The 17,126-nt window shown below is 38.2% G+C and overlaps 1 protein-coding gene across 2 annotated transcripts in view; it reads left to right on the plus strand.

Moving 5' to 3' along the window:
- The window catches only part of SMC5 (structural maintenance of chromosomes 5), a 75,576-nt gene that overhangs the window by 8,760 nt on the left and 49,690 nt on the right, over positions 1-17,126 (plus strand). For both annotated transcript variants that reach the window (XM_084764316.1, XM_084764317.1), the window contains exons 3-8: positions 171-223; positions 1,413-1,575; positions 4,155-4,289; positions 9,552-9,692; positions 11,618-11,779; positions 14,558-14,629. In XM_084764316.1, coding sequence (XP_084620442.1) covers positions 171-223; positions 1,413-1,575; positions 4,155-4,289; positions 9,552-9,692; positions 11,618-11,779; positions 14,558-14,629 — 726 coding nt within the window. The remainder of the gene's footprint in view (positions 1-170; positions 224-1,412; positions 1,576-4,154; positions 4,290-9,551; positions 9,693-11,617; positions 11,780-14,557; positions 14,630-17,126) is intronic.

A 17,126-nucleotide genomic window follows, 5' to 3' on the forward strand; every position in this document is an offset into this window, starting at 1 on the left:
TGCAAGAGGAGTGGAAGGACCTGGCCTATACCTATTAGAAAGTGGAGAGAGTGGACGTTCATGTGGTGACTGAAAAAAATCTTGATTTGGCAAACAGTAATGACTCTTAGATCTGATTGTTAACCTGTACATACTGCTGATGCAGCTCACGTCTTCTTTTTACACTGTAGGTTGGGTTTTTCGTGAAGAGAGGCTGTTCCAAAGGTTTGGTTGAAATTGAACTGTAAGTGTTAAACCTTCTAAAACACCCTTTTTGGTTTAATTTTTCAGCTTGTATTTATGTTTTCTTGATGATTTTGGAAAGGAATATTAATGTGATGTGGCAAATATGCATTTTAATGTGTCTTTTAAAATTAAGAATTTTTAATTTTGGAAAGTTCTCAAGAAAAAGTTTAATGGGGGTAATAAAACAAAAGTATATGACTGATGAATGTGCACTAAGAAGTTGTAGTCAGGTCTGAAGGACACTTCATAATTCCAGTATTTAGGAGGTAGAGACATGAAAGTAAGGAGCTGAATGCTGTTCATGAGACTCAGGAATTCAAGGACATTCTTCATTAGAGAACAAGTTCAAGGCCTCCCTGGACTACTTGAGATTCTATCTCAGACACACACACACACACACACACACACACACACACACACACACACACATACACACACACACACACACACCAGAGAAGGGGAGAGAGAAATTGTAGTCTTTCACAAATTGAAGTATCTATTTTCTTTTGCCTGTTTTGAAATCTTTGAGCTGGAGTATAGCATAGTGTGGAGAGTTTACCTGTGTACGTAAAGCCTTGGCTTTGATCCCTGTGGAGAAGATGGGTGAACACATGGGTAGTATGAAGCAAGTACTTCTGAAAGCAAAAAATGAGTAAATTACCTTCTTTCATATTCTGGATTAGTGGTCCTTTATGGGCGTATGTTATAGTTTCAGAATGGAGTACATGGTAAGCAATCCATGATTTACCATTTTGAGTGAGAGTTTTGATTGGGGAAATTTGTATTATGTGGAAGTCAGTTTCTAAGTAAAGGAAGTTTCAGCTATTATATTAGCCTTTAATGTACTAATCAATTTTGAATTACAGTTAAAGTATGTGATTGAGGAATAGTGTAATAATTAAAGGATAAATAAACTGTGTGTTTGAGGATTAATATTGGCATTTGTTTTAATTTTAACAATTTAAGCAATTTTGAATGTTAACCTAACATAGTAGATGACATGGCCAATTGTGGGATAATAAACAAAAAGTCAAGGTTTCCAACTTGGGAAGGATCCAAAAATACCATAAAGAATAAAAATTATAGTGCTATTTCTTAGACTTTGCAATAGGAAAAGTGATAGAAATGTTATTCTTAAATCAATGTGTGTTTTGAATATAAAAGCTTTTCAATTACTCTTTAATTAGGTTCAGGACTTCTGGAAATCTTATAATCACCCGTGAGATTGATGTGATAAAAAATCAGTCCTTTTGGTTCATCAACAAAAAACCTGTCACCCAGAAAATAGTGGAAGAACAAGTTGCAGCCTTAAACATCCAAGTGGGCAATCTGTGCCAGTTCCTACCTCAGGTCTGAGAAAATACAAGGGAACATGGGGAAATTTTGTGTGTAATGTTTCGGGTTTATGCCATAGAAAATATAAACACTACTCAAGAGATACCATAATAGGTTTGTATCAAAACAGCTCTCTTAATATTTGTAGCTTTTTGTAAAAGGAAGCATCCTGTTACATACGTTACTAATTCTCAATAAGTATGCAATTATTTCTCTTTACATTGAGCACAACCTTTTTAGTGTTTTTATGGGCATCATGACATGCTTCTATAATAGTAGTACTCAGTAGGCCAGCCTGGGCTACATAGGGAGTTCCAGGCCTACTGGACCTTAGTCATCCATATTTTGTATTAATAATTCAATTTAACAAGTTTAAATTACAAAATGTTTTTTAAAACTTCATTCTTTTCATTTGTATCTGGTGCGCATTAGTATTTGAGTGCATGTGTATGCACATGTTTTTAGAGGCCAGAGGTTAATATTCTATGTCTTTCTCCCTTGCTGTCAACTTGATTCACAGAGGCATTGTCTGAACAAGGAGTTTGGCAGTTTGCCTAGAAGATTCTCCATCTCTGCCATAACAGTGGGACTATAGGCAGATGGCCATGTTGGCCTAGCTTTTATGTGGGTACTAGAGATCCAAACTCCCGTCCTCACCCTTGACAGCATTTTATCCACTGAGCCATCTCCCCAGTCCATAGGAAAGGTACTTTAAGTGCAGAGCAGGTTCAAGCTTCATTTGCAAACTTTGGCATTTTTCTTTTTTGGTTTTTCAAGACAGGGTTTTTGTGTGTAGCCTTGGCTGTCCTGGACTTTGCAGATGAGGCTGGCTGGCCTCGAACTCACAGTGATCTGCCTGCCTCTGCAGGCGGCAGCTGTATACCACTACATCTGGCTACTTAGACACTTTTAAAGAAACAACTTCTTTAAAATATGTTTATTAATTCTTTGAGAACATCATACAATGTGTTTTGATCATATTTACTCCCTATTTCATCTCCTTAACTCCTGAAGATCCACCCACTTCTACCTCTCCTTCTGCTCCCAATTTTGTGTCTTTTCTTGCTTTTCCTTTTTTTTTTTTCTTATAACAACCCTAACTCCAATTTGTGCTGTCCATATAGTCCTGGGTTGGGCCATCCACTAATTTATGTACCAGGAGCCACACCCTTAAAACTAATTTTCCTTCTTCTAGAAGCCAGCAGCTTAACTGTAGCTCCTCAATTAGGTAGGGGTCAGGGCTCAAGAACCACTTCCAGTTAGAATGTTAAACTGGCTTGATTGATCTTGTTCAGGCAGCGATAGCTATGCTGGTAATCCTGAGAAGCCATAGTTAATGAACAACTTTTTGTAGTTGTTGTTTTTGTTTTTCAAGACATGGTTTCTTTATAGCCCTGCTTGTCCTGGAACTCACTCTGTAGACCAAGCTGGCCTCGAACTCAGAAATCCACCTACTTCTGCTTCCCGAGTGCTGGGTTTAAAGGCATGTGCCACCATGCCTGGCTTAATTAATGAAGAACTTTTAATTAATCAATGCATTTGTATGATATATTGGTTAGAATAGACTTCTTTTACATGTAGGTGCATTTTCCAAAGTCTAGAAATGTTTTTTATTTGTTCACTAATAATAAAATACCCTTGTCTGAAGAGATGGCTGAGTTGTCAAGAGCACATGCTGATCTTTCAGAGGACCCAAATTTGATTCCCAGCACCTATATATAGCAGTTTACTGTTGGTGTTAATTTAAAAGTATGGCCTAATGTTTATTATTAGGCTATAATTACTACAGTGGTATTTTCTAACTCATTATCAATCAATAAAAAATACAGACACCCTTTATATTTTAAAATAGCCTTGGTTCACCTGGGGCAGGACCTATATTAATCCCCTAAACGTCTCCCATATCTCTGCCCCAATCCTATGCCATCTGTTTCTAACAATTGCTATTGAGCTCCTCCCATTCATAATCCCAAATACTTGCTAATGTTCTGTGTCTGGGCCAAATCCTCCATCCATGCCGGCCGTGTTACTCCAGCTAACCCATGGCGACCCCTGGCCTTCTCTTCCTCTCTCCACTCCTTCCCAAGATCCTCTCTGTCTTCCAAAGCTGCCAGTCTTAGCCACGCCTATCCCATTTGCCTGCCCAGGTGTATTGGCTTTTTATTGTTCAAAGAGGAATAAATTTTTAGGCAAGGTTACACAGCAAGATTTGGAGTACATTAAAAGACAGCAAGCAGTAATTAGCATCAAAATACATCTGAGCAACCTCCAACAGTTTATAACTACCTAAACTCCAGCTCTGGTAGGTCTGATGCCTTTTTTCCTGACTCCTTAGGCATTGCACTCATATGCACAAACTCACACATAGATACACACATACTTAGGTGATTAAAAAAATATTTTTAAAGAATTGTTTTAATGTCTGAATAATCTACATCTAAAGTTAAAGTCTTTTCAGTGTATGTAATGCTGCTTTGTGATTACATTATAGCTTATTTTCCTTACAAACATAATTTGTAAAACAGTTGTTTAAGTGAGACATTTTAATAATATTTATGAGTGATAGTTACTAATACTTAATTTTGGTGCTGCAGGACAAAGTTGGAGAATTTGCTAAACTCAGCAAAATTGAGCTCCTAGAAGCTACTGAGAAGTCAATTGGTCCTCCAGAGATGCATAGATACCACTGTGAACTCAAAAACTTCAGAGAGAAGGAGAAGCAGCTAGAGGTATTTAGAAATAGACAACTCATTTCTGTTGTCATTTACTGATTCTGTGTCTCAAAATGTGTAAGAAAAGCCAGGAGGTGGTAGCATGTGCCCTTAGTCACAGCACTTGGGAGACAGAGGGAGGTGAGTCTCTGAGTTTGAGGCCAGCCTGGTTCACAGAGCAAATTCCAGCTTTGCCAGGGATACAAAGAGAAACAATGAAAGAAGGAAATGGGGGGGGGGGAGTTGCAAAAATGGGTAGTGTTTCTGTATGTTGAATAAATTCATTGTGATTGAATTTTCACCCAAGCTTATATTTCCACATCACTGGGGACAGAAAATGAAATTTGTTTTGTATATATGGAGTTTGAAGTTTTTGACTATTTCAGTAAACACATGTACCAGTTGAGCTTTTAGGGAACTCTCTCATAGGAAGTTACATTTTCTTTTATTTGGTACCCATCAAGTACTTGCGTTATGCCAGGCACAGTGTATGTTTTGAGATTTATAGAAGATAAGGATGTGGTATTTGAAAACACTTCTGTTGGTGGTATTTGATGTATTTTTACTTAAGTGAAATGATGATAGCCTTTATAAGCAAACTATAGAAATAGCTGAAGTGTTAATTTTTACCTTTAATAAATAGAGACATAGAAATGTTGTATAAGCTACCCAGCTAGGTATGCTTTTATAATTAAAAAGACAAAGCAGATATCTTCTCTTTAAGTATAATTTTTACAGTAAATTGTATTGGTTTGGCCTAAGAAGCCAATAACTGACACAGGGAGACTGAACCGTACTTTAAAGCTGCCAGCACTATGGGCCGGGCAGAATCTAAACTGATTCTAATCTACTCGTAAATTAAAACAAACTCCTCTAAACCTCATAACATACATGTATTCCAAGCACTTCCCAGTCTGATCCTCGGGCCACTTCTTTCCCCTTTCCTCATCAACTGTCAGCAGGCTTCCCCACCCCCCACCCCCAACTGTAAATCCTTGGCTCCTCTCCCTCTCCAGGAAGTCCCACCTTCCACTTTCTGTCCTTCTGCCCAGCTAACTGGCTAAACAACGCTTTATTGACAGTTGTTATATCCACTCAAGACATTCCTCCACAATTCCCCTTTTTAGTCTAACAATAAAAACAAACTTTTTACCTATATATTTATATTATTACACCAATATACCATATATACACACACAAGAACCACAAAACAATCGTTATATTCATGTTATATTCATAATGTTTCGCTGTCATCAACCCCATCAGAGACTTGAGAAGAAATAAAATTAATTAGCTGAGTAAATAGGAAGTGCAGGTTAGCAGCTTCCAAAATCAAAAAAATGACAGAGATACCTTGCTGCCTGAACAGTCACCCAAAACTTTATAACACGTTGGAGCATCATCTTCAGCCTTCTGGTCCAGTATTTGTGAAGCAGGGACATTGAGGACTTGCTTACCTTGTATTGGCAGAGTTTGGCTGTCAACTCCACCTGCATCCAAGCTTGCCCATTTCAAGCAGAATTCTGTCTGTGCAGAAAACAAGGACATTTTTGTCCAGTGGCTAGTTTGCCACATCTGAAGCCATCTCTAAAGGAGGTTCCTCAATGCTCATTATCTTCTTTGAGGCAGGCTGGGTGTTGCCAGGAGTCAACCTGTTTCGTTTTCAAAGAATCCTCAAAACAATAAAAAATTCTTTAAATGCCATATTCTGTAGGTCTCTGAGGTTTTTGAAGACCTTATCAAAATATTTTACCTTATCTATCCATTGAACCTAGGATATATATTTTTGTGATAAAATTGAATAGTACAGTGAGTTTTAAAAAACTTACTTTACATCAATATATAATATTCTATACCAATGAACTAAAAAGAGCCTTGTGAGTAACAATTAAAGCCTTAAGTTGAAGAGTAGATTCCATAATCTACTTTTGGTCCAATGATCCCTATATATTTCTATACTCTCAGAGAAAAATCCCTGAGTCCAACCTCGTTCTCTCTCTGAATAAAACCAATAATAACATAACCAATTCCCAATGAAAATAAACATCCATAGCCCAAAACCTTACCCAACCCCCCTTTAAGGAAAATGGGAAGGCGTTTTCTTTTAAAGACTTCTTCAGGCTGATTTGGGACGAATAATACCTATGTATGGGGCCTAAATAAAACTAGGAAAACGGTTTAACAAGCTAGAGATAGCATTTGTGGTCCAGTCTCTAAATGTTAAGAAATTCAGGTTTAAAAGTCCTGTGTGGGACAGTCTGAAATGTTGGACCAATTGGAATCAGGAGCTTTCTTCGAAGCTATCCTGGGAGATGTTCTGTTCTGATGACAAAAGCAACCAAAGCACTTGTGGATGGAACTTGAGGAATGCAGGATGTCAGCATCTCAGCATGCTGGAGGAGGAATCCTGTCAGATCAGTGTCTGGTAATATATAATTTCTCACAAGCATTATACAGTTCTAAAACTATAAATGCATAAGGTGTGCAGGATGCACAGAACAATTGAGGCTACTTCTGTAGTTTGAATTCATGTACATATAGATTGACTTAAGTTAGCAGTCTCCCTTTCATCTAGGTCTGTTTTATTTTGACCTCTTTCAAAGAGGAAGTATAATATTACCATTACCAAAGAACATAACAATCATTATTTAATTGAAATCAAAACAACATTATATAGTTCTAAATGTCCTTCTCTAGGCTCTGTGGCACCTGATGTATAGGCCAGGTGGCTACCTGTCTCCCGAGGAAATATATCCTGTTTTAGAGACAGGCCAGTTGCCCTGAGCGAAAGAAGAGGCATTAAGCGTTATATAAATTTATGCATACCGTAGGCATCTTGTACTTGGGTTTTCACACTTATATAAACTCCCATTTTAGAGTTTATGCATACCCTAGGCATCCTGTACTTGGGTTTTCGCACTTATATAAACTCCCATTTTAGAGTTTATGCATACCCTAGGCATCCTGTACTTGGGTTTTCACACTTATACAAACTCCCATTTTAGAGTTGATGCATACCCTGGGCATCTTGTACCTGGGTTTTTACATTTGTTGCAGGTGTTTCTGTCTCACTCCTTCTCTCCATAGGGAGTGGACACTTCCACCTCTTAAACTAAATGTCCTCCTCCAGGCTCTATGGCGCCTGATGGATAGGCTAGCCACTACCCGTCTCCCAAGAAAATGTATCCCAGTTTAGGGACAAGCTGGTGGCCCTGAGCAGAAGAAAATGTATTAGGGTTACCCTTTTAAGTATATTAATTTTAGCCTTTGAATTTTGGGGACCTAACTAGGCTGACCTGTACTTTGTCACCTGTAAGACCTTGGTGTCTTTTTGCACCCGCCACCTGTCTCCCGTGAAAGTAGCTCACGTTTAGAGGGATAAGCCGGCTGCCAGAGCAGTGACACCTCAGCTCAGCATACAAAGGCTTTCCAATGTGGGAGGTATGCAGTTTGCATGTCTGTTTTCCCACCCAACCTTGGTCATTACATAGACCAACAGAATATATCTCCAAGGCCAATTGCCCTTTGGCACCAGTTCTCCCAATGGAAGCTCCACTTTAGAGGAGATTGCCTGGCCTTTTCAGAGCAATGGCATTTTCCTTACATAAACCAAACCTAAGATTGATATATATCCATCCTTTAGATTAGTAAGGACATATAATCTATGTTAAAACAAAAGAATATACTTAGTAAATTTAAGGAAAAATTTGTCAGTTTAAATCTTAAGCTGTATCTATAAGTAACTTAATTTATCAGTAGGGGGTCATCCCCTCAACTTGCTGTGGAGACCAGGCTGGTGTAGAACTCACAGAGATTCATCTGTCTTTTTCTCCATTGTGTTAAGATTAAGGATGTGTGCCACCACTGCACTGCCAAATAAAATATTTCATCTCAATTCCAGTCAAAATCTACAAAAATCTCAAGTAATAGTCACAAGTAACAAAAAAATTCTAATTGTAAGTAAGTCTGTGTCAATTGTGCCAATTTAGGCTTCAGCAAGCGCAGCCCTGTCCACCATTCTTTTGAATTTAGTTATTGCTAATTTGCATAGGTGGACCCTTTGCAGAGAGAGCTGACAAACACCTTGCAGCTAATACATTCTGAATTTCAGCCACTGTCAACTCTGTGGAAAAAGTTTGGTGCCTTTTCCCCTTCTAGTTCTTGGTAACTTAGCCTGGCATCTCTCAGCGTTCTGCCTTTCTCCTGAACGACAAAAGCCAAAAGCTAAAAAGGATCCAGGAGTCTTTTGCCATAGTGAGTTGGAGAGGAACCATAGCAGGCGCTTCCCCCCACCAAACTGTAACAAAGTATCCTTTTTCAAGGTGTGGATACACTAAATAGGTTGGGTGCCAATTTGTTACAGTAAATTTTATCCTACTTCCACCTGAAATACATTTCAAAATTACCTCCCACCTGCTGAAGGGAACATGCATGTGTTTCTTACTAGGCTCTTCAGTGTATCTGTGTTTGTTGATAAGCAGTAAACTGAATTTTAGCTTTCTGTCACCTCAGATTCCTTAAGTCCTGAACACTCATGACACACTAGCCCTGATACTCCTTTGCATTTATTTGCCACTTTTTACAGCCTTTATTAAGCTTCCGCTGGACAGATAGGGCAGAAATCTGAAATACATAACACTCCAAATCATGAGTCATCTAGATATCTACAAAGCTTCAGTTAGGAAGCATTTAGGAGCTTCAGATTACAGGTGTTTAGCAGGTAGTAACATCCACATATTCCAGAATCTGATAACACTTTTAGCATTATGCATTTCAAATAAAGGATTCTCAACGCATATTAGGTAATTGCTTTTTATCTTTAGGCAAAGCTCCAGGCTCAGAGGTGTTGACAACCTTCTTCACAGTTATATGACTATGTATTTTAAAACCTTGAACCAGAACTTCTCTATATGAGTGTTACTCTCCCCTGAATTAGTGTTGTGGTTGTGGATGGACAGGGTGTTCTGTAGCCCAGGCTGGCCTTTAACTCTTACATGTAGCCGAGGATGACCTTGAACATCTGATGCTCTTGCCTCTCAGCACTGGTTACAGGTGTGTATCACTAGCCTGATTTTAAGCAGTGCTGAGGATCCGATTCAGAACTCCATGCCTGCTAGCTGAGCACCCTCCCTAGCCTCGCTCTTACATAGTTCTGAAGAACTCTTACAGGGTTCTTGTGAAATTTTGTTTATATTGTGTTTCATTGTTAAAAGATTTAACTTAACCATGTTCTTTTTTTTTCCTTCACTTAAACTAATTGTCAACAATTACTTATTTTAGACCTCTTGCAAAGAGAAAACTGAATACCTAGAGAAAATGGTTCAGAGAAATGAAAGATACAAACAAGATGTGGAAAGATTCTATGAGCGAAAGCGACATTTAGATTTAATCGAGATGTTGGAGGCAAAGAGACCATGGGTGGTAAGTGTTAATTAGCTAAGGTAAAAACAGGTGACTCTTTAGCTGTCTTGGGTTGCTTTCTGTTACTGTGAAAAACACTGTGATCAAAAGGAACTTGGGCAGAGGGTTTATTTCAGCTTATAATCAGGGTCCATTTTGAAGGGATGTCAGAGCAAGAACTTGAGGCAGAAACCTGCAGATAGGAACTGAATCAGAGGCCATGGAGGAGTGCTGCTCACTGCCGTGTTTCCTATGCCTTCTTCAGCTGGCTTTCTTACATCCCCAGAGCTACCTGTCCCAGGGGTGCGGTCAACCACAGTGGGCTCTCCCTGCCACAGCAACCATAATATTAAACACTGTACACCAGTCTGAGGGAGGCATTTTCTCAATTGAGGTTCCCTCTTCTCGGCTGATGGCCACCTTTTATGAAGTGGACCAAAACAAAACTAATGAATGCAGTGACTGAGTACTTACAACAAAATATGTCTTTGTAGGTAGACACTCATTTTGTATTCTAGTTAGATAATTACTTTTAAAAGTTTTACATTACATGCTATGCGTAAGTACTGTTCTTATTCTTTTTTTTTAAAGATTTATTTATTATTTATACAGTATTCTGCCCATACGTGTGCCTGCCCACCACAAGAAGGCACCAGATCTCATTACAAGTGGTTATGAGCCACCATGTGGTTGCTGGGAATTGAACTCGGGACCTTCGGAAGAACAGACGGTGCTCTTAACCTCTGAGCCATCTCTCCAGCCCCTTGTTCTTATTCTTTATTTGATATATATACTAATTACCGCATAGCAAATAGTTGATTGAGTCACAGACATTAATTCTTCAGTTTTAGTCCTTAACATTTCTTTGCTTTTTTCCCTTAATGTTAATGATCTAAGGTGTTTGTTCATATTAAAAATTAAAATTTCAGGGCTAGAGCTATCATTCAGTGACACTGAAAACATTTGTGTGTGTGCCTAAGAATTTAGTTGAGGTACGTCACATGCAGCTGAAGTATCTTAACTATCTTCTTATACTTTGTAATTTTCCTGACTCTGCTTTATTTTTTCTGTTTAAAATATGATGTATATTTATTACCTATGACCAGTTTGAAATAAATAGAGGATTTCTTGATACTTAATGGGTAGAAACATTAATTTTTATGGCACTCTTACTTCCTCCAACCAGGTTTTGCAGATTCATTTTTCTTAATTTTTTTCCCTTTTTAAGAGATTGATTATAATCTAATTTATGTTTTTGGGTTTTTTTGTTGTTGTTTGGTTTGGAGTTTTTGTTGTTGTTGTTGTTGTTGTTGGTTTGAGGCAGGGTTTTGCTGGGTAGCCTTGGCTATCCTGGACTTTCTAGACCAGGCTGGCCTCAAACTCATAGAGATCTGCCTGCCTCTGCCTCCCCAGTGCTATAGGTGTGCACTTAAGCTTGTGGCAGGTTTTTTCTTTTCACCATGTGGGGCCCAGGAATTTAACTCTTGTCAAGTGATCAGACTTCATAGCAGGTGCCTTTGCCTGCTACACCATCTCAATGACCCAGACATTGTTTTTATCAAGCTAGTAGCTACATGTTTCTTTCTCTTTTTTTCACCCCCCCCCCCTTTTTTTTTAACTTTTCAAAATTGAAATTCTTTTGTCTGTTTACTTAACTCCATAATCTTGTATTTATTGATAAATTAAAAGAAAATCTCAGCCGGGCGGTGGTAGCACACATGTTTAGTCCCAGCATACAAGTAGGCAGAAGCAGGCAGATCTCTGAGTTCAAGACCAGCTTGGACTACAGAGTGAGTTCCAGGATAGTCAGGGCTGCACAGAGAAGCCCTGTCTCAGCAGGGAGCGGGGACGGATAAAAAGAAAGAAATCTCTGCTTACACTTTGGCTTTAGGATGTGTTCATTTAAATACTTAGTATTAACTTCTATTTCTTGGATTATTTGCAAGGAATATGAGAATGTACGTCAGGAATATGAAGGTGTGAAACTAATTCGTGACCGTGTGAAAGAAGAGGTCAGAAAACTTAAAGAAGGGCAAATTCCTATGACTCGTCGAATTGAGGAAATTGAAAGGCAGCGTCGTACTTTGGAAGTTCGAATCAAAGAAAAGGTACTTTTGTTGTTCAGTTTTGGAATGCCCGAGTTTTATATAAAACAGAAAAAATACTTCTTGTGTCTTTGAAAGTATTTTCTAGGGTTCATTTTCAGCTTTTCTTCTTCAAGCTCTCTAGGAATTAATTTAGGATTTTCAAGAGCTTGTTATGATTGGAGAGAAATGTTACCTTAAAGAAATTTCAAGATGATTGTTGCTGGACATACTGGCTCAGGTCTAGCTATATTGTCTTAGCACTTAAGACTTGGAGGCAAGAACTTCATTGTGACTGAGAGGCCAGCTTGGCTACAGAATGAGAAAGCGTTTTAGCTACAAACTAATACATCATCTTTCTTAGAAGCATTGAGAGTTTTGTGTGTGTGTGTGCGTGTAAATGTATTGTGTATCTTTTATAACTTTAAATTGCTTATGGTGGTGAATTTCTGTTGCTGTGATAAAACACCACAACCAAAAGCAACTGGAGGCTGAAAGGGTTCCACATCCCAGATTACATCCATCACTGAGGAAGTCTGGGCAGGAATCTAGTAGAAGAAACTGAAGCAAAAACCATGGAGGAGTGCTGTTTCCTGGCTTGTTCTACCTGCTTTCTTTTACAACTCAGGACCCCTGCCTAGAGGTGGCACAGTGCCTGGCCTCAGTGGGCTAGGCCTACCCATGACAGTTATTAATCAAAAACATACCCTACAGACTGTGTACAGGCAATATGGGTGGAGGCACTTTCTCAACTTCCTCTTCCCCTGTGACTCTAGCTTGGGTCAAGTTGGGGCGGTGTGGGGGGAGGGGGAACCTAGCCAGCACAAGAGGCTATTTTGAAAATGTTTAAATGTCTGCCTGTAAAATATGGTAGTTTTCTCCTGGCTGTGGGGCACTATATCCTCACAGAGGATACCTAAAACTGAAGATAATAACAAGCTCTACGTAGTTTGAATATCTTTTTGCAAAATGTTTAGGACGAAATTATTTAATCCTTCAGTGTTTCAGGAATTTAGTGTTTCATAGACTTTACCAACTAATTATTCATAGTGTGAAAATCCAAAATGTGAACCTTTTTGACCAAAGAGTTTTGAATTTTAAAACAGTATGGATTCCACTTTTTCAGATTTGGGATGGTTAATCTGTATTTGTTACCCTCATCTGTGTATATACACATGTATTATATGGTTACATTTTCTTCTAAGGAAAGCACATTATATTTTTTATTTGACATGCCTGAATTATCAGTATGATCGCTTTTATTTTATGTGCATTGGCGTTGTACCTGCATGCATGTCTGCGTAAGGATGTTGGATCCCTTGGAACTGGAATTACAGACAGGGGTGAGCTTCCATGTGGGTACTAGAAATGGAACCCAAGTCTTCTGAAAAAGCAGCCAGTGCTCTTACCCACCAAGCCATCTCTCCAGCCCTGCAGAATGACCGCATTTTTACTTTAGGACCATTACAAAGTAAATAAGGCTTATCTGAATAAACACAGTGCAGTCCCTCAGCAGGCAGCCTGAGAACTGAGAACAGCTGAACGAGAAGCTTATTTATGGACATGCTGCTCGCAGCGTGATTGATGTTAGGAATAGGACAGCAGGGCAGCTTAAGACTTTACAATGGCACACAGTTTAAAAATGACACACACACAAAACTACAAGTAGTTTATTCCTGGGATTTCCTGTTTAATATTTTTGGGCTTGACTTGATAGTGCAAACCTACTAATGGGGGATTACTATAATACAGTATAAGCAGATCCAGAATTTTGAATGTCATTTTGGAGATCCAAATAAATTCAGTAAAGTCAGAGTCCTGCCATCTACTCAGGTACTTCTGATGTACATTAGATAACTCAAGTAATTGGTCATTTAAAAATTTCAAGCAAGATTATAGATTCAGCTTTTTGACAGGCCTTACCACTTTATGGTTAAGGACCGTTAAGTCTCCAGTCATGCTAATGGTAGTTGGTTATAATTAAGTTGTGGATTTAGAGTTGCTTTGTGGTACCTGAAGTTACTGCAGAATTACTTTAAAATTTTTATGTTTTTATGGAGTAGAAAACAATGCCTACAATAAATTAAGGAATCATATAAAACACTTGTTTTCTTCTCTGTTTCCAAAAAAATGTCAGCTATTAAGGCAGTCTCAAAAAAAAAATTCTATGAGCCCATGATTATATAGAAATATTTTTGAATTCCTTTCCTGAAGAGATGCCTATGGCTTCTGAAGTGGCACATTCTGTTAGTATATGCATGTATATTTTAAAATTATTACTCCTCTAAATGAAACAGGAATAAATAGATAATTGCATTCATCATATTCTCTTCTCTTTCAGCAGAAGCCTAACATTCTGATTTTGACTCTCTCACATCCCAGAGAACCCTTGTAATGTTATAGATAGAGGCCATTGGCTCTGAGTTAATACCCATCTGCGTTGTAAATGCTCATGCTATTGTTTAGTAGTTGCCTGGTCTTATTTTCTTCATAGAGTAAAACAAAATGTCTGCTCTGTCTCATCAAATTGTTTTCATAGTCAGACAAAATATCAAGAAAACATACGTAGGAACAAATGTGTACACATATAATACTATACCTATTTTTCAGTATTGATAAGAATAACCTTTCTAGATTGCCTATACTATTAGTAATTTTGGTGATAATTATGAATTTGATTTGAATTAAAATGTGGGAAAGTATTCTTGTGGCTTGATTCACATAATATTTGGATGGATAGAACCATATAATTTGCTTAATTGAGTTTTTAATTAACTTTTCCTTTTTGGTTCAATCTTGCAGGCGAATGATATTAAGGAAGCATCTCAGAAATGCAAACAAAGGCAAGACTGTATTGAACGGAAGGACAGACATGTAAGACTCCCTGCCAAAGGTTGATTACCTTAATTATTTGGGTGGGTTGGCACATGTTGTCTTTCAGAATTAGAAATAACATTATTCCAAGCCTCCTAGCCCTTTGGAAAATAATACAGAGTTGGCCTGCCACTCTGTATGATTGATGTTTCTCTCTTGCGGCTTTCACTGACTTATATATTTAGTGATATATGGATATACATTATATGTATGCATGTATGTAGATGTATGCACACACACATCTATCCATCTAGGAGAGGTTCTCTGATCTTATTTGTTTGGTGCTATAAATATTCTAAATGCTGTTCTATCCCTGGATCAATATCTGTATGTAGATTTGGGAAATTTTCCGTTATGGTTTTGTTGAAATTGTTTTCTATGCTTTTGGGATGAAATTATTCTTCTATAATCATGATTTATTTTGGTCCTCATACCTCATAGCTCTTTTGGTTTTTTGTTTTTAAGATTTATTTATTTATTATGTATACAGTGTTCTACCTGCATTGTTCACCTGCAGGCCAGAAGAGGGCACCAGGTCTCATTATAGATGGCTGTGAGCCACCATGTGGTTGCTAGGAATTGAACTCAGGACCTCTGGAAGTACAATCGGTGCTCTTAACCTCTGAGACATCACTACAGCCCCACCCCATAGCTCTCGAATGTTGTTTGTACCTTCTGTTTTTGTCTCTTGATTGCCTGAATGTTCAGTTTTTTTCTACCATTAAGGGGTTTTGTGGAGCTTTTTATTTGACGTAACGAAGTTCCTATTTTTATTATTTCACATTTATTTAGTGTGGATGCGCATGTGTGTGTGTGTGTGTGTATGTGTGTGCGCGCGCTATGTGCCATGTTAGGTGTGTAGAGGTCAGAGAACTTGTGGGAGTCAGTTCTGTCCTTCTACCATGTGGAACTTAGAGATTGAATTCGATTCTTTATGATTGCTGGCATGCACTTTTACTCACTGAGCTCTCTCCTATGAAGAGTATCTCAATAAGAATCTTGGACAAAATAAGTCTCTTTCTTGAACTTACTATGTACATAGTCTAGGATAATTGTTCACTCTGGCTTCTCCTGTCTCAGGTGCTGGGATTAAAGACATGAGCCACTGCTCTGGGTTTGTACAGCATGTAAGATAGAATACAGGACTTGATGTGTGCTAGGCAGTCACTCTGCCAACTTAGAGCCATGCTCCCCAGCCTCCTGCGTGTGTTCAGTTTTCACGTTTATCTGTCTATGTGAGGCTCACCTTGAGTCCATCCTGCTTAGAATTCCTGCGTTTCTTAGTTCTGTTTAATGATTTTCTTTAATGTTGGAAAGTTTGGGGCGATTTGTTTCTTCAGTATTTCTTCTCGCCTTCTGAAATAGAATATTACATGGTTGATATACCATGAGTCTCTACAGTTATGTTTTTTTCTTTCTTTTGTTTGTTCTCAAACTGCATAGTCTCAGTTGATTTTGTTTTTTTAGTTATTTTTTGTTAAGCTTTTTAAAATCTACTTTTGAGTCTCTCTAACAAACAAAAATTTAATTTTGATTAGAGCATTCCAGAATTTCTAGTTGGCTGGTTTTTGTACTGTTTGTTTTTAGTGTCTCCATCTATTGATAGTGTCTCTTCAATGAAACTGTTAATGTTTTGTTTAGATATGATTTTCTTATGTTTGTAAACTATAAATAGACTTTTTAAAGTTTTTAGCGTTCTCTAAGTCCATTTTTGGTCTACTATGGATATTTTCTGTTGATTCTTTTTTTGTTTTGTTTTTTCCCCTGTATGGCTGCCAAACTTTCTTGTTTCTTAGAATGTATTAACCATTTTTGGGTTTTGGTCAAAAGTGTAGTTTAAATAACAAATTGTGGCAAATTAAAAGTCAGTTTCACCAGGTGGTGGTGGCGCATAACCCCAGCGCTTGGGAGGCAGAGTCAGGCGGATCTCTGAGTTCGAGGCTAGCCTGGTCTGCAAAGCTAGTCCAGGACAGTCAAGGCTACATGGAGAACCCCTGTCTCAGAAAACAAACAAACAAACAAACAAATAAATAAATAAATAAAAGTCAGTTTCTTCTTTTCATGGAAGCTTGATGTTCTTCCTCACTGATGAGTAGCGTCCACTTGGTTGTGATTCTAAGCTTGAACCTAAGGCCTCTCCCTCCCTCCAGGCAAGTGTGCTACCATTGAGCTATGTCTCCAGCCTCATTAGTGACTGGTCATTGTCTAGTAACTTTCCTTAGTCTTTAAATATTGAGTGGCTTTTAAGTCACTCTCAGGTTAGTTTCCTCACACCTGGACAGACTTCTTTAAGTGTCGTTATGTGAGCCAGGCTCTGGAGAGTGGATATGTTGGGCTGTGCCCTCAGCACTGAGTCCAGTCATGTTCTGTTTGTTGATTTCTAAATAAGTGTTGCCTAGATTTTAATAAGCTTCCAGTCATTGCCACTGCAAATATACATATCTTCCAGCCTTCACTTCCTATTTATATAGAGCTCAAGGTATAAAACAGGAGAGAG

This window comes from Acomys minous (genome assembly GCF_964271855.1).
Source record: "Acomys minous genome assembly, chromosome: 2".
NCBI classification, from domain to species: Eukaryota; Metazoa; Chordata; class Mammalia; order Rodentia; family Muridae; genus Acomys; species Acomys minous.